At 33.6% G+C, this 23380-nt stretch overlaps 1 protein-coding gene across 4 annotated transcripts in view; it reads left to right on the top strand.

The window, feature by feature from the left end:
* The window catches only part of SEMA3A (semaphorin 3A), a 505421-nt gene that overhangs the window by 434589 nt on the left and 47452 nt on the right, over nucleotides 1-23380 (top strand). For all 4 annotated transcript variants that reach the window (XM_058297095.2, XM_058297094.2, XM_004473377.5 and 1 more), the window contains 4 exons: nucleotides 18118-18260; nucleotides 20011-20125; nucleotides 20218-20287; nucleotides 23067-23211. In XM_058297095.2, coding sequence (XP_058153078.1) covers nucleotides 18118-18260; nucleotides 20011-20125; nucleotides 20218-20287; nucleotides 23067-23211 — 473 coding nt within the window. The remainder of the gene's footprint in view (nucleotides 1-18117; nucleotides 18261-20010; nucleotides 20126-20217; nucleotides 20288-23066; nucleotides 23212-23380) is intronic.

A 23380-nucleotide genomic window follows, 5' to 3' on the forward strand; every position in this document is an offset into this window, starting at 1 on the left:
TACATATTTATATATGTAAGATAGTCTATCCAATAAAGGAAAAAAACTCCCCAAACTTCATTGCAATAGGTTCTTCACTATTCAATTCAAATAGTTGTGATCCTAAAAGAAAAAACAATTCAAAAGGAATGGAAGTTGTTTTATTAAAATAACAATAATTATTCATTTTCAATAGTGAGATTAGGAGAGTATGAAAGAGGGCAGCTGAAGTTAGATTTGAATTATTAATTCTTAAGGGATAATAAGATCTTGAAGATTAAGCAGAATGTCTAATAAGAATTGTTTTCTACAAAATCTAATTACTATGAAAATTATGCTATAATTTATCTGCTTTTTCGCCTTGAATTTCCTTCCCACTTAATTAGGCATTTTCTAGAATCAAAACTATTATTGTCTCTAAAGAACAAAAGCCATGGAAACTGCTAATTATATCACCATTAAACATACTTTTCTTCCTTGAAGAGATCTTGAATTTCCAGTATTTTTCAGAACATTTTCTGACCAGAGGATAACAGAAGTGCTGAAGCTCTGCTGACTATAATAATAATCAGGATAATTAGGTTCTAGCTATAATTGCTAAGTTCTTTGTCAAATAAAAATTGACTTAAATATTGCCTGGCCCCTAAATCATTATATTAAAACTCAGGCCACATTCTTAAAGATATTTCCCTTCCACTGGTACCATAATCAGAAGCAACTCAGAGGACAAACCATCCTGCCAATACAGTCCTTTAATGAGGACTTGAATGATGAATGTGTCCTAGGAAAGGGGCAGACATCAAAATTAAACTTTCTCCCTTTCACTTACAAAATTGGCTTTGTATTTCACAGAGTAAAAAAAAAAATAGTGAGATTGTGTATTCAGAATTTTTTCAGTTATTTGATTATATGAATTCTTTTTCTCAATAAAACTGTTACTAGAATTCACAAATACCAGATTCACCATCTGTGGATTCTGACCTACTTTTTCAGAGGCAAAAAAGTGAAGCAGAAATTGAGTATGCATCTACATTTTAAGAAACTTTAGTAGAAAAAATTTAAGTTAATTTTGCATATTTGCTTTTGTTTTTCATTCCTTTTTATTTTTTTTTAAGATTTATTTATTTTATTTGTTTCTCTCTCCTCCTCCCACCCCCCATTGTCTGTTCTCTGTGTCTATTTGCTGTGTGTTCTTCTTTGTCCACTTGTCAGCGGCACAAGAATCTGTGTCTCTTTTTGTTGCGTCATCTTGCTATGTCAGGTCTCCATGTGTGCGGCGCCATTCCTGGGCAGGCTGAACTTCCTTTCGTGCTGGGCAGCTCTCCTTATGGGGCGCACTCCTTGTGGGGTGCACTCCTTGCACATGGGGCTCCCCTAAGCGGGGACACCCCTGCATGGCAGGGCACTCCTTGCGCGTATCAGCACCGCGCATGGGCCAGCTGCACACAGGTCAAGGAGGCCCAGGTTTGATCCACAGACCTCCCATGTGGTAGATGTATGCCCTAACCACTGGGCCAAGTCCACTTCCCCATTCCTTTTTATTTTGCCGTATTTCACTTTGGTCACTTTATCTTTGAATCACGTATTAAAATATGTGGGGGAGAAATTTGTATGATATCATTAAGGAATATTTCAGACATGGAAAAGGACGGAAAGGTTTTCAAGTAGTATATGAGGTTATGACATTACTGATAAAATATTTGACAAAAAGAAAAACCAGAGATGTATTTATGAATGACCAAATATTCCAATTAAAATTTTAAAATCAATTCTAGTGATACAAGGATTATTCAGGGTGGGAAATCTCTTAATTCATTACCTTAATGTCCTAAGCATTTTGTTTTTTCTTGCTCAATGTTGAAAAATTAGTTAAAATCAAAACTTTTTCCTGATGAATTTAAGTTCATTAGCTGGGAATAAAAGATAAAGAGTTGAACCACATTTGAAGTTCTCAATGCATAGAAAGACATTATTAATTCGGATAATATGTATTATGAAAGATTTATTTATAAAATATACACCTTAAACTTATCCAGTTCCCCTTATTTTTAAATGTTACCAGTGAACCAAATATGACTGGATTGGAGAAAATTTGAAAGGAAGTCTGGGTATGTTTTTCTTCTTCCTCCGAGAGATTTAAATCATGCCTGTACTATGTCTCTCTGGTGTGCTGATTCTTTTTTAGCTCCTTGCTTAAGCACTGAAGGTTTTAAAAAATAAATCACATACACTTTCATGCACTTGTTTCATCTCATTTAATACAGCAGAGTAAGCACACTGTCTAAAGAATTTGATAAACTTTCTAGCAAAGGGAGGCAAATGTGGTCTAAATTAAAATGAGATGAGTTGGGAAATGCCAGGTCTCTTAATACTCTACCAAATTTCTCTTTTAAGAAAAGGTTTTAGTGTGAAGTCATCAACAAAGTAAGGTCATATAAACTAGTTATTATCATGGAGCAATGGCCATTCTATATAGAAAGTTCTATTTTCTTTGAATATAGGAAATATGTTTTGCTGTTATTGGTTTTCTTCATCCAAGTTCAAAAGTTATCATTTTAATTTTAATGCAAAATGTTTTTATTACCTTATGAAGATATATTACATTGGAAGCATTTTTAACAATTTATTTTATGTGTATTTTATTTAATTTCCCTTCATGTTGGCATCTCCTATACTGACAAAATAAACTATTACTATTATTATTACTATAACTATCCTTTTCTCCAAACTTTTTTTAAATTTTGTAGACATTGGGGGAAAAGAACCGTAAATGTAGAATTGCCACCGTTTCTTTGAATGTCATCAGAATTAATATCCAGATTATTACCTGCAAGAATATGTGTGCGTAACCATTGTGAGATAATAAAATATTTTCCTAGAGATTATTTCCTGCATGTAAGGGCATCTGATATTCTTAAATTAATAACAGAATAATTAATCTAATAATACACTAGAGTTTATATGTAATTAAATTCAGAAGAAGAATAATGTAAATGATGAAAGTATCGTTTATGATGATGGATGAGTACATTCAGTGTATGAATTAACATACGGAAGCTGTAACACAAAGAACCAACTGTAAATATCCTAGCTTCCTTCAGTTGTGGGAATAAACAACCAGAAATTCAATAAATGCCTAAAAATATATTACAGTTGAGGTGACTGGATTAAATCTAAAGACATCAAAATTTTACTAGTCTTCATTTAACATTATAAAACAGTCCTTTAAATCATACATAGTATAGTTGTTAATATGAAGATATCATATGCAACTTCTAAAGTCGGCAGTGCAAACTGTCATTCTAACCTATAAAGACTAAGGGGCATAAATATTACATCATTGCTACATTATAACATTGCTTCTTGTATATCCTGTCAGTAAAAAAGACACCTACAAGATTAAAAAGTGAAAACATAAGGCCACAAATTAGTAGACAATAATTGTCAAATCATAAATAACAAAAAGTCATATAAACATGATATTTCCATTTAGCTTAAATCTGATGAATATGCCAAGCATTCTCCTTAAAACTTATTTTGTGCTAACCGTTGTGTTCCTACAATTTGAGGTTTTCACCAAGATAGTGAAATGATTGTAAGAAATACATAATGAATAAATCAATCAACAGAAAGACAAAAGTCAAACAAGACAGGATTTATTTTCTTAAAAAACAACACAAACTCCACTTATTACCAATTTACTTTCAAAAAGATATTCCACAACATATAAGCATTTATAGTATGATGCCGTTGTTGAATAGAAGCTGTTAAAAAACCGTATTTAAGTAAAAATAGAACATACTGCTATCTAGATACAGAAAACTAGCCATACATAGAGATTTTATCAGACTAGTTTTGCATCTCTATGAAAATCTATAGTGAAGCTTGGAGCCCGGTTGTTGGATTTTGTTTTGCTCCAGTGTAAGTGTAAGACTGAGCCATAAAAGGAAGGTAATAATTATATTTACATATTGTATTTGCTTAATTTTACTTTAATCCTTTTATGCACTTTCAGCTAATCTTTACTGAAATTAAGTATCAATAACAAGTTGTGCTTTAGAATACAGAAGTAATTTTTTCCATTATTTTGTTGTGAAAAATTTCAAATACAGGAAACTTTAAAGGATCTTACAGTGACCCTCCCTCTAACTTCCACCTATATTCTATAAATGAATAATCTATTATATTTTCTCATATATATATATAGCTATCCATTCCTTTCTCCCCATCCATCAATCCATCCATTTTAATGAATCTCAGTGTAAGATACAGACATCATTACACCTCTTTCATATCATTAACAATGATATATTAACATAAACAATATTTGCTTATGTATTTTTCTGTTACAATTAGATTTGAAAGATATTTAGGAAGGAAATGAAAATAATACTTAATGATTGATAAAATGTCTGTGCTGGGGAAGTAGAGGTCAAGATAATTCCAGGCTTCCGAGTTGAATAAAAGTGGTTGCATTGAGAAAGGTGAGTTATCTGGGAGAAGTATGTGGAGATCATGGCAAGAGTGAGTTATTTTGAGACAAACTAACCATGCAATACTACATGGACATGGTCAAGCATAGGAGAGTGGCCTGGAAAGCAGGAAGTGGAATTGGTTAAGATGACCAAGGTTTATGGAGAATATTTTCTCAATTTTTTCTTTTCTTTAAGAGAAAAATTGATCATAATGGTTATACTATGACTTTATATACTATATACTAATTTATATTTAATATAATTCAACAACATAAAAATTTTAAAAGGGCAGCTTTTAATAACCAAGTAACTTAAGTATAAATTAATATAATGATCAAATACAAGGAAGCATCTATAAATATTGTAGCACGTTTAGTTTTGCTTGACTAAGAATAATTCTGTTAAAATGCCAGCATTGAGAGCAAAGCCTTCTTTTATATATTTGAACCCATGTGTCTCTTTCTAATTCACTGTAAAAAGCACATGGTATTTCTGCTGTCTTTTCTAGTCTGTAACTTGTTTTGGTCTTCTTTTGCATTATGACCAGCCGAGGTTAAAAGGGGGGCACTTAATTTGCTCATTGTTTCTGCCCTTAATCTTCCACTTCTATTTTCAGGAGAAAAAAAAGGTACTTGTTTTTGGTTAACTTTAATGATTCTGTTTCAAAATGATTTCTAGTGAGCAATGTATAGTTAAACAATGAAGTAGCAGCAACTGCAGGATAACAATGAGGGGAGTTCATATTTCACAATGGCATATTGTTCTAAGTCCATGTGTTTTGACTCAGTAGCTCATTTGATCTTCACAGTATCTCCATATTCTCACTGTATGAATGAGAGCTGAGGGCACAGAAATGTTAAGTAGATTGCTCACAGTCACACATTTTAAAAGTGGTAGAGTTGAGCATAACAGTGACAGCTTCATAATTACTGTACAATTGCACTACCATTATCCAGGTGAGGGCAGTTTACAAACCATAGGCCAATATGAAAATATAATGGTATTTGAGTTCAAATTAGTAAATATCTTAAATATTTTTATTTTTTAGCTTTCTTTCTATTGACATTTACTTCCCAAGACTACCTTTTTCAGTCACAATCCCATTTATAAACCAGTTGTTATTCACTATAATGTGTTACTAACAAGTCTATCCATCTCCATACTTTCACAGTCAAGTTAATTAAAGCTTTTATGTACATTAAGCATCCATAGTTCTTCTCAACCCTCTTCTTATCTCCTTACAACCTATACTCTAGGTCCTAATTCCATGTGTTTATTATTTGTTTTTAGTTCACATTAATGAGACCATGCAATATTTGTCCTTTTGCACCTGGCTTACTTCGCATAATATAATGTCTTCTGATTAAGGGTACACATACAAGAGAGTCCTTCTGTGAGCTAGAGCAGATATACATCACTATTACAGGTGATGGGAATATGGAGAAACATGGGAAAACTATAATTGGTGTAACCTCTAGACTGTGGTTAACAGCAATACTATAATATTCTTGCATTAATGCCAAGCTATACTGTGTTGATAATGGAGGTGTATGGAAAAAGTGTGCCAGATGTATTCTATGGACCATGATTGGTGGTAACAGTCTGATGGTATTATCTCATAATCTGTAACAAATGTTCCACCAGCATGTGGAGTTGTATGGAAAATCTACACATCTGTCTGATTGTTTTGCAAGTTCACAATATCTGTAACATAAATACATTTAAAAATTGGTATAGGTTGGGGGGAAAATACACCAAATGTAAGATAAGGAATATAGTTGGTAGTAATATTTTGACAATGTTCTTGTATAGTTTGTAATGAATGTTTCACACCAATGCAAAGAGTTGGTGGAGGGGTGATGTATGAGACCCCTGTGTGATGTTATGTATGTTTATTTTGTAAGTTCACAATCTTTACTATACACTTATTGTTTATGTGTGTTCATGTATGAATGATATACTTCAGTAAAAAAAGAAAAGAAAGAAAGAAAGAAAAACCATGGAACTACAGTACAAAGAGTGGACCCCAAATTAAACCATGGACTATAGTTAATAGTACAATTATAAAAATGTGCTTTCATCAATTGTAACAAATGTTCCACACCAATGTAAGGTATTAATAATAGGGTGGTATATGGGAATCCTGTTTTTAATGCATGATTATTTTGTAAACCCACAACTTCTCTAATAAAAATATTAAAAGTTAAAAAAAAATGTTTAAAAAACATATGAAAGTTCTGGGAATGCAGAGTGACAAAACAGTAGGGCACAGGGAAATCCAATGCATGTGAGCCTAGAAGTATATCTGGGAGCTGGGTAGTGGAGACCTTGAATGCATTTTAAAGGAATCTGAATTTAATTGTGTAAACAATGGAAAACCATTAAGAATAATTGCATGTATATTTAGGATATAACAATGTAGCAATGATTGGAACATGAAATGATTTGAGAGGCCTGGGTTTCTTTAAGGAGGATAAAATTATTATTTCAGGAGAGAGATGAGAGGACTTTAATTAGGACAAAAGCAGCAAGGGAAAATATACTCAAAGAATGTATTAGGGATAGAACTGATAGAAATGCCAACTAAATAAACATGGGAGATGAAAATGAAAAGATGAAAGTGGGAAACCTTCTCTCCCCAATAGCAGGGATTTCTCTTATTCAGAGAAATTACAAGGTAATTAATTTGGTTTGACATCTAGAGTTTGAAGCACCACATTCCATAGTGATGTTCGTGTTCATCTCATGTATTTATAATTTTAAGAAATATCCCAAAGGCTTTTCACTTCCTCTTAGGTCATTTGCTTTCAGTTGGGAAAACTGTGGACCATTAACTCAATGTTATAACCATTGAGTTCAAATAGCTTGATTTTATAGAAGCAGAGAGAAACAAGATTTTCAACTGTTTTTAAGTTAATATTAGAAACTGTCTCCTTTATTGGAAAGGTATACCAAATAATCAAATAGTATATAAGTATATACAACTTAGAGACATATTGCAAAACAGATAGATGCCCAACTTGAAGCAGCATGGTACAGTAGAAAGAACTCAGCTCTTATTCACACCCTGGATCTCCTACTTAACTAGTTGTGCTTTGGGTATTTGCAGAGTCATAGTCTCCGATTTCTTTCTAGGTGAGTGTAGATTAGAACAATGTAAACAAAGCATATGGAAGGGTCAAAAGAAATGGTACCCATACTTTGCACTTATCTTCCATGCTCTTCTATTCCAATCAGCCCATTTCTCCCTCCTGATATGACTCATCTTGAACTTTTCTTAGGGTTATACTCTTCCAAGGGCTGTTCATAGTTTCCAAGCCAGCTAAGAATCTGATGATTTTTCCAGTCCTGCTCCTTGGCAACCAGAGGTTTTTCTATTCCATGGTCAGAAATGATTAAATCCACTCTGCTTAGGCTGTTAGCTAAGAATGTGAAATGACTTATACTGCATTCCCTGCATTCTAAATGTGCTTGAAGTTCCTCCTCAGGGTGTATTGATTGTCTGGGACTTTTCTCTCTAATGTTGTGGCAAAGCTAAACGAGGAAGAAATCAGTCAGTATGGCTGCCATCCCGGCTAGTTAGTTTGAAATTATTTTGAAGCTTAATGCTGTGAGATCAGATTTATTAATAGAATTTACAATTTATGTATTTCAAAATTTGTTGCTGTCCTCCCAGTTTTCTTAAAACAGGCTTATAGCTTCCTTATTAGCTAGGTTTTGATTCAGTTTGCTTTTATTAACTAAACCTATGTTAACAATAACTTTAAAAATATTTTTGGCAGGATATTTCACAAAATTTTAAAAACAGTATTATGAAATAAGACCTGGAAAATTTGAAAGCATATTATATGCCAGGTGTATATATTAGAAAGTTGATAAATGTATATATTTATTTTCTAATTTAGTTCTCCTAGTACCCCTTTGAGATATGTGCTGACAGAAAAAGAAACTGAGACTCAGTGATATTAATTGATGCTTTGAAGTTATAAATTCAGGATAGTCTGATTTTTATGCAGTTTTCTCTGGCTTCTATCACAGAAGAGTTTTTAAATATGTACAGTGAAAAGGGAATTTGCTTCTTTTTAAGTATTACGTATATAGTAATAGCTGTCCTTTCACAAACAGTGATAGTCAATGGGATCTCCTTTCGAGCATTAATTAAAATGTGTAGGTATGACTGTTTTATGCACTATATACATTTTAGAGCCTTCCTTTTCCCACTGCTAGATAAAGGTATCTCAATTGATTCAGAGAGATAGAGAATTTGGATGGTTTTTCTCTTATGCTCCCCTTAATCTGGTTTATGAGATGACTGAGTGTTTGAGAGTGTCAAACTAACTAGACCCTGCAGCAATTTACAAAATAGTTTATGTTCATTCATTCCATACTTTATCCAAATGAACTATACATATATATATATATATATTATCCCAACTTTTATATTAAAGCCTTACTTAATCATTCTGTAAATTTATTTCCTTTACAGTACAATGTTTCTACAAGTTTAGCTGTATATTTTTGTTCTTTGGGGGCTTTTTGGCAGAAGGGGCAGGTCCAGCCAAATGCTGGTCAAAATGTTGATGTACTAGAGATGCAGAATGATTCTAATGCTGAGAGCAGCAAAATGTGTTCATTATTTAAATAAGCTTAAACTGCCAAATTAATCATAAAGGCAGCCGTGTGTCCTGTGCCAAGGTGTCATTTTCATTAAGTGTGAAATTGCACCTGAAGGACAGTTTAATTTGCAGCTGCTAAAAATATTTCAACAGAGTGGTACTGTTACAAGTGGCAGGTGGGACCCAAAAGTGAATTTTGCAAGAAATGCCATCTGTGGGATAAGGTATGGAAGAATGTCAAAGGAATGGTAAAGGAGATAAAGGGGAAAGAGAGAAATGAGTAGTGTATTTACTCAGTTTTTACTGCTATTATCAAGACTAAAGATTCCATGCTTCACATAACATTGGCCCCATATTATTAAATATGATTGTTTGTTCAGCTTCTACAGTGTGATCAGGGCATTGCAAAAGTACCACAATACCTGTAAAGACAAAAGCTTCTTCCCTACAGGCATGTCATTTAAACTAGCCAGATGAGAGGATCCTTTCTAACTCTGTTTACCTTTCATAGTGTTTACATTGCAGTTTTAGGCTGGCAAGATTAATGCACTTTGATCTTGCTTAAATAGATTTTGCCCCTTTCTTTTGATGTTCAGGTTTTGTTGTTTTTTTAAATACCAGCCACATGGACTTCCCGCTTCCCCTAGTAAGGAATCTTTTCAAATTGTAAATTCAAAGAATTTGCTAAAGCATTGTCATTTAGAATTTCTGAACTTTACAATTTGGAAAGTTACCTATGGGTACTATACTGATAAAAATCTGTATATATGTATGTATATATAGTATGTTATATAAGCTATAACATACCATATATATAGCATAACTTTATACTGTTAAAGAGCATAACTATACACTACTAAAAAATCTGTATATATGTGTCTATTCTGATGGACTTGGCCATATTGAAACCTGGAATTTTAATCTAGAGACTGGAAGTAGGCAGGTTATACTTTAATGGGCTACAAAACACAGACGTAAGAACTAGTGGGTTTGGGTTTTTCATTTCTGCTTGTCGTTTCATGGGAGCAGCTGAAAGTAGAATAGCTTTCTTTATGCAAAATCATGTACTTTCATAGATTCCTCAGGAGCTCTAATAAAGTAGGTCAATCTGATGAAATTTGGTAAATTTTTCCATGGGGAACCTGTGATGACAATGCAAGTTATTGAATTGTAGAACAATGGTAATCTCTGACCTCCAACATACACACTGGATTTCATAAAATGGACAGGCATGCTTTATGTTATTGCAAATCCTATTGATGAAATCTAATTTTGAAAAATTGCAAACAGATAATTAATTTTATTTCATTACTTATCTCATCCAAGAGGATATGATCGAAGGAAAAAAATCTTCCAGGTTAATATTTATAAAATTTCAAAGAACATTTTGAGAATGTTAGCTTTTTAGACGACACTAAATGCCTCTTAGAAAGGATTGCAATTTATAGAAGACTATCTAAGCAATTCTCTAACCAGGAACTTGAACAGTTTTGAAACTATGATGTGCTCAACTCATTCCAAAAACTGTAAAGATGAGAAACTATGTCAGATTTCTGGGTTCTAACTGAGGCATATATACCAGGTGCTAGGGAATTGTTTTGTGTGAAAAGATGAGAGAGTGTAGAAGACGGTTTGAAGGAAGACAGAGAAAACAGATTGAAAGTGACAGCCAGAAAAGAAGCAATAATGGCCTACATTTGGGTAGTTGCCGTGAGAAAGATTCAAAATGAGTTAGGGGGATACCTGCTATGTAGAGAAGCTGAAAGAAGATGGAGGGAGAAATTTAAGGCAAATGTCTGTCATAATACAGGTATGAAAATGAGGATAATATAAGAGTTATTTTTTACAAAAGGGGTAGAAGCAAATTTTTCATGTTAAGGGAACAGCACACCTATGAAGATAGCAGGGAAGGTGTGTCCTAGATCAGTGAGCAGGTTCACTCAGGGATTAAAGAAGGGAACAGTGGCCATCAAGGCTACTTAGTGGTTGACACTGATCACCAGTAGTTTATTTTGTATTTTAGAGACACTGTGAATTATGTAACTGACAAGAGTGCCTGTTTCCTTCATATGCCAAAATCTTGTGGCATGCCTCAAGTATAGGTATAGATCACTGTGATGTGGACTCTTTAGCCTCCGTAAGTTTAGCCTTTTTGTCCTTTCTGTTGTCACATTTTAATTTATGCTACTGGTCATATCCTGAAATCTGTTCTGGAAAATGTATGGTAAAATGAATTCATATTGATTTCTATAGTGGTGTACAAATAGCTTAAGGGACTAGATAATACAGGTAGAAGGCCAATTACATGATTTCAAAAATATAACCATAAAGTAATAAAACCATGAATTGTGCTTACAGCATTAAGAATATAAAATAGGAAAAATAAGTGAAAATAATGAAAGGAATAAGTGAGAATAAATGTAGAGTGTAAACTAGAGGGAAGCAATGTAAAATAAAATGACATTTTATATCTAGGTCTTTATGATGACATTGACCAAAATGAGAAAGGTAGGAGCAGAAGCATTTTTGAAAGGAAAATTGATGAGTTCCATGCTACGCATATTGACTTAAAGTTACAGTGAGGTATTTAGGTAAAAAAAAAAAAATTAAGCCAGAATTTTTAAACCCAGAATTAAATGTAGGACATGGATAAATTCCCAGAAAGAAAGAAGAAAAATATAAGAAAATATGAGTAATTTCCCCTTCTATTTCCCAACACATTCTTTCTGAAGCCCTCTTTCAGCTCCTTTTTCATACTTTTAATTCGTCTGTTTACTTGTTGACATTTCCTAGCAGACAGTAACCTCCTTATGGGTAGAAAACATATTACCATAATATCTTCTAACCTCTCACATGCCAGAAAACAGAAAATAAAAAATAGAAAATATTGAATAAATGAGAATATGAGTGGTGAGTGATTGCAGAAGAATAATGATAGTTTTTTAAATCAGTATTCTGTAGAACATTGTATTAAGCACCTATTGGAGAGGCCATAGACTTAGAAATGAGGAGAGATCATTCTTCCAGAGAGGAAAGAAGAAAAGTGAACTTTATTTGTGGAAGGAAGGAAAAGGAGGAGTTCTTATCAAATGCCCTTGATTGATAATATTATTGCAGCAGACAACAGAGCTGTCTTTGGAGAGTAAAGCAAGACATGGTATATTGGTTGGTTTGAGGTAACTCAGGATATTTTGAAATAGTTGCTGATGATAAATCTATGGTGAGTCACCAGAAGTAAATAAAAGCATTCTTGAGCAACACTGGGATTTTTGTCTAGGATAATTAGTTTGTATTTACAGCAGATCCATTTGCTACGATTTATGACTTTCTTCATTCTTGCTTAGGGATAGGCACAAAGGGGAAAACAAAACAATTCTGAGATTTTGTGAGGCAGGCACAGTAGAAATTCATGATGTGAAGAAATTTTAGGACAGTAGGGAGTACTGTTGAAATGGCAGATTAGATTAATGGACTGAGACAATAAGGAAGAGGGGAAATACAATGTAACAAGGAAGGGGAAGGCAAAGTTCGTTGTATTGAAGATATAGAAATTGTATGATGAGCGGTTTGTGACCGAAGAGAAAATTTTCTAAATTTGAAATCTTACAGCAATGTTCCTTTATACATTTTTGGAAGAAATAAGTTAAAATAAAGTAGTGAGCTATTTTATTGTAAATGAGAATAAGATGTTTCTCAAGTTAAGAAATAGTCTAAATTTCTTGAAGACAAAGGGGGTTGAATAGTTAAATTAAGTTGCAGTTTTTTCTTTAATATTCCCTTTTTCTAATTTTCATAAATTTGTTTTTCATTTTCTCAATATAATTTTATTTTTGTGTTTGCTGTATCTATATAAGACTGTTAATTTACCTGAAAATAAAGGCCCTGTTCTGTTGTATCAGATAGTGGAGCAGAGGCTGTGATTGAAGGCCTTTCAAAGATAGTGTTCCTGATAACTTGATTAGTTAGTAGCCATAGTGTCCATATTTGTAAAATAAAAATTAAACTCACATATTTTAGAGAGACAAAATTAGTATTCTTAATAGGGCCTTGGTTTTTTGCCCCAAACACCAAGTTATGAGAACATAGCATCTATACATATAAAATCCTGTGTTCTTTGTTGTTATGTTTGTTCTTCTAATATCTCTTTTGCTAGAATTACAGCTTTTTGAATACAAGGAATATATCTTATTCATTTTTTTTTTTTCCTACACAGTGCCTTATACATGTTTGCAATGTAATAAAAAGTTAGTTGTGGAGAGCCACACAACAACTGAAAGAATATTGAATTCCCGTCCTGGGGAGTTCTGCTACATTCTCTAAGAGGACAGCAAGAATCCCCTGAGTGCAAGGGCAATGTCTAGTGAGGAGGACAGACCATTATGCCAGGCCCTTAACCTTGATGATTGTACTTAGGAACCTTTTCTTATGAAATTGAAACTTAGTCTAGTATTATATACTGCCTAAGAGTTACCTCCTGAAATCCTCCTTGTTGCTCTCTAAGCCAAACTCAGCATATAAAAGTACCACCTGCCCCCTCCCCCCAGCATGGGAAATGACTCCTGGGGAATGACCCTTCTGGCAGGGATTATTACCAAGCTCCAACTAGTAATGCACCTGGAAAAAGAGTTTGGCCTAAGGGGGAAGGGTAAATACAAAGGAGTTTTTATGGCTAAGAAATTTCAAAATGAGTCAGGAGGTCATTCCAGAGGTTACGCTTTTGCCTGAGAGCTCTAGAGATATCTAGAAACTATAAGCAGGACTGAAAGCTCAGGAATCCAGCACCCTGTTAGTGGGCCTTCTTTGGAATTTATGTTCCCCAGTGTAACAGAGTTAGACTCATTTATAGGTTCTCTACACATAGCTCTTCTGGTCCCTTTTATTTGAACCTATAATTAGCACTATACTTAATAAATATATGTTCCAGAGACTTAAATCTTTGGTCTCTCCATGAGCCAGTTGAGCCCTGAATGTTAGCAGAGTGGCAACACCTACTCTCCAGTTCATTGGACTCATCCAAGACAATTAACAAGAAGATGGTGATATCAGGACAATGATCATCCCAAGGATCAGAGTATCTGCACCTGCAATCAAGACAGTTCCAACCATCTGCCCCATGGGATCTAAGCACCCACTCTATTAGAAGCAGAGTTGGCATCACCATCCCCAAATCCTCAAGATTGGGGAATGAAAAATGGACAAAAATAGACTTATTCTACTACAGAATTATTATTCTAACAATAGAACTCTTATCATTGATATAAAGGTAGTGGTCACCAGAGGTTCTGAGGGATGGAAGAGGAAAGAATATGTATAACCTGGGGGCATTTTTGGAACATTGGATTTGTCCTGCATGACACTGCAGGGACAGATACAGGCCTTTATAGAATTTCTCATAACTTGCAAAATTATGTGGGACAGAGTGTAAACTATAATGTAAACAAACTTTTGTGCCTCAAAGGACTTTATCATGACAATAAAATGACAACCTACACAGTGGGAGAAAATATTTGGAACACTCATATCCAATTTAATATCTAGAATAAAGAAATCTTTCAACTTAACAACAAAAAGACAAACAAGCCATTAAAAAAATGGGCAAAAGGTTTGATAGATATCTTTCCTAAAAAGATCTACTAATGGCTAGAAAGTACAGGAAAAGATTCTTAACATTCTTATCCATCAGAAGAATGGAAATTCAGACCACGATGAGACAACATTTCATACCCATTGTAATGGTTGCTATTTAAAAAAAAAAAAAGGAAACTACAAATGTTGAAGAGGACATGGGGAAATAACACTCATTCATTGTTAGTGCCCATATAAAATGGTGTAGCCACTGAGCAAGACAGTTTGGGATTCCTCATAAAGTTAAGTATAGAATTACTGTATGAACTGGCAATCCCACTTCCAGGTAGATAATCCAAAAAAAACTGAAAGCAGGGAATCAAACAGATATTTACACACTGAGGTTCATAGCAGCATTATTCACAATTGCCAAACGATGGAAGCAATCTAAATGTCCATCCACCAATGAATGACTAAACAAAATGTGTTATATGTACATAAAATGGAATGTTATTCAGAAATGTTCTGTACGATTTTTAAAAATTTAAATTCTAGAACTAGATTATAATGAGATTCCAAATTTAGCATGTGATTTTAATTTTATCGTGATGATAATAACATAATACAATATGACAGTTTACCACATTATTTATAAAGTTTAAAATTATTTAATTTTATAATAACTACTTATGGAGGACAAGGTGAATAGAATGAAACTCAATTTGAAAATTGAAAATCTGAGATCAGTAGGTAGGGAGAGGTCTTGCCAAAGGTCACAAAATTCCCAAGAGGCTGGACTGAGTTCTTTCGCATGTGGGTAAGCTTTAATATAGATTTCTGTACATACACACACACTCATGCATTCCTAAGGATCCTAACTTCATCTATGTAGTAATAATTCTTTGGTGTGTGATATAATAATCTCTACTGTTTTTCAGTCATTATTCTGCTTATCATTTCTGATGAGAAAACACATACACAAAAATTTATGCAATAAATATACAAGTACAAACTTGTGAAGAAAAATAAGTTTCACAACAAACAATATGGTTAAAGTAATGTATTATTTTACATGCTTTTAAAAACTAGGTGCTAAGGGATACTACTTTAAAATTATTCTCTTGCTCTTATTCCACTGGCACACTGCACTTTAAATATGAATAGGTAGTATTTCATATGTTTTGCATTACTTCACGAGTCCATATAATGTGACTGAAAAGGATAGTGAAGTACTGCCCTGTGAAATATACTAAGTGCACGTCCCAGAGCGAAAGTTAAGAGAAGGTTACAAGCATAGAACACATGATAATGATGATTAATCACAGGTGTGAAGATCTGGACTAAATACAGTGGATTATTTGTGAATAAAACTAGTTTCAGTGTTCTGCTCTCTTTCCTGGTCTCTGAGGTATGGTATTGACATGTGTGTGCCTATTTTCAGTGTTTTAACTTGGTAAAATAATATGCCACAGGAGTAAAGAGTTATTTTAAGAATTTAAATATATGCAACATTCTAAGTGTTTTCAGTGAGATCAACTCAGTTTCTTAGTACATTACATGTAAAAGCCATGGTTTTTACATATTTCATATAGCTTGCATGAGGCACAACTATATAAGCCCAGATATTGACAAAATATTCTTTGAATTGGGACTCTGAACATCACTGATCTACATTCTGCATAATCTGGAAAATCCTTTTTTCTTGTCTTTGTTCCCTCTCTCCTTGTACAGATATTCACTGCATGACAACTAGGGTCATAGAAAAATATAAAGCACATTAAGGGTCCCAGTTCTCAGATAGACAATAGAGTGCCTTTCTCCGACAGACAATGAACAAATGATGAGAGAGAGACAAAGAGAGATGAGCTGATGGATGGATGACAATAGAGATGGATAGAGAAACTATACACATATATATGGAAATGTGTAATTATTATAGCAGGTGTTTCAATAACTTTGGGAAGAAAAATAATGCATGAAAAGAAATAATGATCAAGAGTAAGATTTCAGTGCTTTAGATAGGATTAGTCAAAAGAGGTCTCTCTTATAATGTAATATTTAAACAAAGACATGAATAAAAGTAGGAATTTAGCCTTGAGAATATATGAGGGCCGAGAATTATACAGGGAGAAAAATGGTGGCAGGACTAAGAGTGATTGACATATTTGAGAAGCAGAAAGAGGTTGCTATTGCTGGTAGGAGTATGTTAGAGAAAGAAGGGTAGGGAGGAGGAGTAAGAGGTAGTCAGGGATCAGATCATAGATGGCTTCTGGTTAGTGGAAGGGTGTTGTATTTTATTGTAGGTTGGAAATGTACTGGAGAGTTGGAGAGGGAAATATAGTGGTGGTTCCATCTAACTTACATATGGAGAAACAGACTGTTAGTAAGGTGGAAACAAGGAGATCAGGTAGGTATCTACTGTAACGATTCAGGCTGACAATGATGGCCTTGAAGAGGGTAGCACTGGAGATGTGGTGAGAAATGGGGATGGACAGCGATTTGCTGGTGGATAGGTGTGAGATGAGGGATGTGAGAGGAAGAAAGGACTCAAGTGTGACTCCAAGGTTTTTGGTCTGAGTACCTAGTAGAATTATATTGTTATTTACAAAGAAGGAGAACAGGGAGGAGCTATTCTTTTGGTTTATATGGATCTCCTCCTCTCCCTTTTTGCCCCGTCTTTGCTGGAAACTTGAATAAACCAACTGGTAGTTTCATTTAAACTATTTTGCAAAGGAAGAATAATAATGTTGATTGCAATAAACAATATTTCAGAGTACATTACAATTTGCGAAGAATTTTTTAAAAGATTTATTTATTTATCTACCCATCCCAGTTGTCTGTTCTCTGTGTCTATTTGCTGAGTGTTCTTCTTTGTCTGCTTCTGTTGTTGTCAGTGGCAAGGGAATCTGTGTTTCTTTTTGTTGAGTCATCTTGTGTCAGCTCTCCGTGTGTGCGGTGCCATTCCTGGACAGTCTACACTTTCTTTTGCACTGGGCAGCTCTCCTTATGGGGCGCATTCCTCGCGTGTGGGGCTCCCCTACGTGGGGGACACCCCTGCACGGGCAGGGCACTCCTTGCGCGCATCAGCACTGCACGTGGGCCAGCTCCACACAGGTCCAGGAGGCCTGGGGTTTGAACTGCGGACCTCCTGTGTGGTAGAAGGATGCTTTAACCACTGGGCCAAGTCTCCTTCCCAAGAATTTTAATATCCAGTCATGCATTTGCATGTGGACCCATTGAGGATTTCTGTTGCTACTCCTAGCCTACTAAACAATATTAATGATTGGATTTTGAGATATAAGATGACTTGTAACAAATTTTAAAATGAATAAAGATTCATAAATACTGAAAAAAGGTGAACTAAAGAAAGATTAGTTTCTTAAAATAGGTCAAACACAAAGTTGAGAGAAGTGAAAATGGGCTGTAATGAATATGATTTATTCAAATGTGAATTAATATCTATGCTCTAATTTGTCTCTCAGATCCAAGGTTCATTAGTGCCCACCTCATTCCAGAGAGTGATAATCCTGAAGACGACAAAGTATATTTTTTCTTCCGTGAAAATGCAATAGATGGAGAACACTCTGGAAAAGCCACTCACGCTAGAATAGGTCAGATATGCAAGGTGAGGTAAAGAAAAAGCATTGAGGAGGAGGTTATTGTCCAATCACAGTTTTTTTACCCTCATCTACCCATGTGCAAATAAAATGAAAATCACGGCTAAAAAACTTGATTGACCCCATCAAATATATGAATGGTAAAAAATGATTGAAAGTACATTGTAGCTGTTTTTGAGTAATTTTTCATAGCAAAACATGCAGGTAGAAATTATGGTATACTAGCATTATTTCATAATTTCATTAAGTGATCTTGGTTTGAAGTTCTAGAGAAACCTATTTCTTTTTTCATTTAATTTGAGTACCACGACCTTCCTACAATTCTCTGTATTCTCAGACCTAGCAAGATTTCCCAGAAAGTACAAGTTTTGAATGAATAATTGTTGTTGAAAAACTGATGTATTAATTTAAATTTAAGAGAGAAAAATATTAAAGCTTGCTTTTACAAATAGACTATAATATCCCATGCACACATGTGTGCACGCACACGTAGTTTTGAAGCCCTGAGTTTTATCTGTCTGAGGTAGTTCATTTATGTTGTGGCATAGCATGCAATATAACATGGCATTGTGATGTTAGGTATATAAAATTAGGGAACTGCTCAATATATACTTATGGATTTATTATCAGTGTGAAGAAATAAAAGAACTTATTCACTCTTTTATACAGTGTACCATGCAGTATATATGAAATGTGAATAAAACCAACTGTTAGTATATATTAAAGCAACTTTCAACTCAGGAAAATAAAAAAGCCAGGTCTATTCATTTTCTTAAAATGAAGTTCTTTCTTTTAAAAAACTATCATAAAATTAAAAAAATATATATATCAGGTGTTTTGGGTAGCTTCTCTCCTACCCCAACCATTATCCAATTACTTCCTGCTAGTATATTCAGTTATTGGAAAATTAAAAGTTTTAAAATTTTTAATTGGGAATATACAAATGAAATATGTAAAGTATGAGATACTTTTCTCCACAGAATATAAATCATAATATTTAAAGCACTTCCCTCAAGGGTTAAAAAAAAAACTTACAGTGTATAAAATTATATAAGCAAAATATGAATCAGTGTTATATTTTTTAGGAAACCACCTTATGCACATAAAATATTATTTTAAAAGATTATAGTTGCCAGTAAATATTTACAGTCAAAATCGAATTCATTGCTACATTTAGGTTAAAACTAAATGTATTTATTTGTGGCAAGGAAACACTCTTTCAAAATTTTTTTTCTGGAATGAGTTTCCTTTATGTAAATATTTTCTCCACAGCCTCTTTGTAAAATCTTATTGATTATAAAATATGTGATGCTAGCTTGCTTTAATTTGGGGAGTATTTTCAGTATAAGTTTAAGGCATGCATTTGGTATTCCATCCAATAAGTACTTACTGAGTGCCTACTATGTGCCAAGCACTAGCTGTGAAGCAGCCCAAGTAGATAAGTAAGATTCCAGGAATATAAATATGTAGGAGAGAGACTTCACCAAAATAGAAATGTGGTAAAAGAATGTAAAAAGTGGACTGGCTTTTTAATGCTAAACACATTTTTTGGAAGTAGTTCTTTGAGTAACGTTTGAGTGAATATTTGACCATTATTTAATAAGATATAATTACTTATACCTGGTTATTTAAATTAATATGAAAATTTTTTAAAAATGAATTGTGTTTTGTGTCTATATCAAGAAACAAGAGAAAGAGAAATATTTGGAATTACCGTTTACATGCATAGTTCCTAAACCTGATGTCTGTTCCTTTCAGAATGATTTTGGGGGGCACAGAAGTCTGGTGAACAAATGGACAACATTCCTCAAAGCTCGTCTGATTTGCTCAGTGCCAGGTCCAAATGGCATTGACACACATTTTGATGAATTGCGTAAGTAACTGGTGTTTTGTTCAAAGAATGCTTATTCAGATTTTGCAATGACCATCAAAAATGCAATTTTCCCCAATTTTGTTTTTAAACAGAGGATGTATTCCTAATGAATTCCAAAGATCCTAAAAATCCAATCGTATATGGAGTGTTTACAACTTCCAGGTAAATAACTTTTTACTATCATAGAAATCTCTAGTCTTTAGGTCCTTTCCTACTGTCCATAATTCGTGAAAAGAAATTTTGAAAGGTACAATATTGCTTTAAACTTTGAAGCTGTTGTGTATTCTTGGGTGGTTGAGATAGGCAATGACAAACAGTGGGTTTTGTTTGTTTGCTTTTTACTAAATTTTAGCAAAGAATATCATCACCATAACTTAAATAGTAAAACGGTTTAAAAATTTGTCAAAACCATGTATAGTTTTGGTTTTAAACATTTGGATGAAATGTAGATTATAAAAATGTAAATCTGAATTTTGGCAAGAGTTTTAGTGATGTAAACTATAGGTGGAAAAAAAATCCTCTACTTGTAATTTGCCATTATGACTAAAGTAATTCCCTATTGCTCCTCCTCTCCCCCCACACCCCTCTTTTCCTCCTTTCCATTCTCTTCTACCTCTATCTCTAAACTATATTTATCTAGATCTCTAATCTCTCTCTCTTTTATCAGTTGCTAAGTGAATGAAATATTATCTGATACAAATATTATCTGATACAAGAATTTCCACTGAAATCCATCTCTCTGACCAGGCTGTTGACATGAACATCTAGGGGAGAAAATGCATCTCTAAATGCCATAGCAGCCTACAGCACTCCATCTTTCCTATCAACTCCACATACAGAGTCATTGCTACATTTTGCTGCACACATCTCTGCAACTAAAGTAGGACTTTAAAGGTTTAGGGAAAGCTAATTATTCATGAATGAATCTATTGCTTTTTGGTGCTTTTTAAAATCATGACTACAGTAATCCAAAATGTTCCAATTATGATTTGCTTGCTTGTTTAGTGTTTAAATTTGGAATATAAATCCTCCGTTTTGTTTTGATTTTTTCAATCTGTTTATTTCTTTTACTTTTTTTTTTTTAATAGTCATCACTTAGTTTGGTATTGGCCACTTTATAATCTGGATTTTGAAAATAACCATATAAAATTATTCAGATAAAATTTTTTAAAAAAGCAAAATTTACCCACAACTGAGCAGTAAATGAACACCAGGTTTAAACTTACATTTTTTCAGATGCAGTCTCAAACCTCAACCTCAACCTTCCTTTCCCACTCTTCCCCCTTTCCCTTCTGCCCCCTCCTTCTCTGACGCACAGGACTGCGATACACAAAGAGAAAGATTAACTGCAATGTTAACACTGGTTTAGACTGTAATATTAAATCCATTACAAATTGCTTGGAAATGTTTACTTAATCTAAAAATAATGTAAAAATTAAGAAACCCATGTTATTAAAACTCTATGCAATTTCCCATACCTAAATAATTCCTTTCCTTTATTACAAAACTAAAAGAACTGAAATAAAGAATGGGAGACACAAATTCAACAAATATTAATCCATTTTTTCTGTTTCCTCATTGCTTAGTGCATTAGTTCTCTGATTTGAATTAGTTCTCTGATTTGAATGTGCATCACCATCTCCCACAGAGCTTATTAAAATACAGGTTCCTGGGCCTCACTCCAGAGTTTCTGTTCAATAGAATGGGGTGAAACCTGAGAATCTACATTTCCAACAAGTTCCCATTATTCACTGGCTTAACGGGTATAATGACTTCAGAGAAATGGAAGTTTGTTTGTGAGTGAGTCTTAATAACTGTAAGTCATAAGAGCAAGACCTTTCAATCCTGAGTGATTTCATATATACATATGCAAAATATGTAACAATGAAACAGAGATGTATCATAAAGATTATAATCTATGATGTGTGAAACAAATGTTATTTATTCTATTATTTTTTATGAGGTATTGTTATTATTTCTACAAATATTTATTGACGTTTACTGTGCATCAAGTACCAAGCAATAAGCAATTGATGTACCAGAAAAGAAGCCGGGCAGGGTCCTTTCCTCATGAAGCTTGAAGTCTAGCAGGCATCATCCATACGAAGAACTACACAATAATAAACTTTTAGGAACACATGTTTTTCATTTGGTCTGATTTATATGTAATTTTCTATGGAGATTGGTTAAAAGATAAGCATTCCATATTTTAAACATGCACCACTGTTTTATATCCTTAGAATTGCTTTTCATAAGCTGTATTTATATTTAAGCAAAATAAAATGGAAAATTGTGGCAGCTCAATGGCAAACTTCCAGGTTGTTTCAAATACCTGATTTTTACATAGCAAAATGATGGGGATAATTGCTATAATTCTCCACCTTGACTAGGGTGTAATAGCTACTAAGTTAAAATAATTTTCTGGGTTGGAAAGAGATGATTTTAAATGCCTTCACACAAATCAAACGCTATTATTTGAACAAATACTTTTGATGGCTTGGGAGTTAAAAATAATACAATGTAACACATCGTTTAACATTGACTTCATTTTTCTGCATGAATTTCAGTTTACAGAATATGTTCTTAAACATTCTTGCTTGTTTAAAAGTTTCCTGGTTTCAGTCATGATGCTTGCAGGTTTAACATATTACCCAAATTTATATTTTCATTTCTACCTGATATAAAAATAAAACATATAATATGAATGTATATATTATATGAATACTAAAGACAATTTTCATTGAGGCTTTTATATCTAAGACATCATAATTTGTTCTCTTGTGCACATTAAGACATGTATGGTGTGTGACTAAAGAAATCCTAGACACTATTTGAGATTGCTAAGAAAATTGATATCTGAAAATTTAAAACCCAGTATTCACAGAATTCTCTTGGCATTGTATAAGAGTAAAATCCCATTTTGTTTGTTTTGTCTCGTTAGTAACATCTTCAAGGGATCAGCTGTGTGTATGTACAGCATGAGTGATGTGAGAAGGGTGTTCCTTGGTCCATACGCTCACAGGGATGGGCCCAACTATCAGTGGGTGCCTTATCAAGGAAGAGTCCCCTACCCACGACCAGGGACGGTAAGTGGCCGAGATGTTTAAAATATGATGTGAATATATTTCTGACCAAGGTAAAGAAAAAAGTCAGCTGCAAACTGACTTTAAATCCAGATAATGACCAACAAAGATTCCAAGATGATGAGAGCAAGACAGAGATGTTCTGAGATTTCACGGAATTTCACATTTAAAA

Source organism: Dasypus novemcinctus, chromosome 5 (assembly GCF_030445035.2).
Source record: "Dasypus novemcinctus isolate mDasNov1 chromosome 5, mDasNov1.1.hap2, whole genome shotgun sequence".
NCBI lineage: Eukaryota > Metazoa > Chordata > Mammalia > Cingulata > Dasypodidae > Dasypus > Dasypus novemcinctus.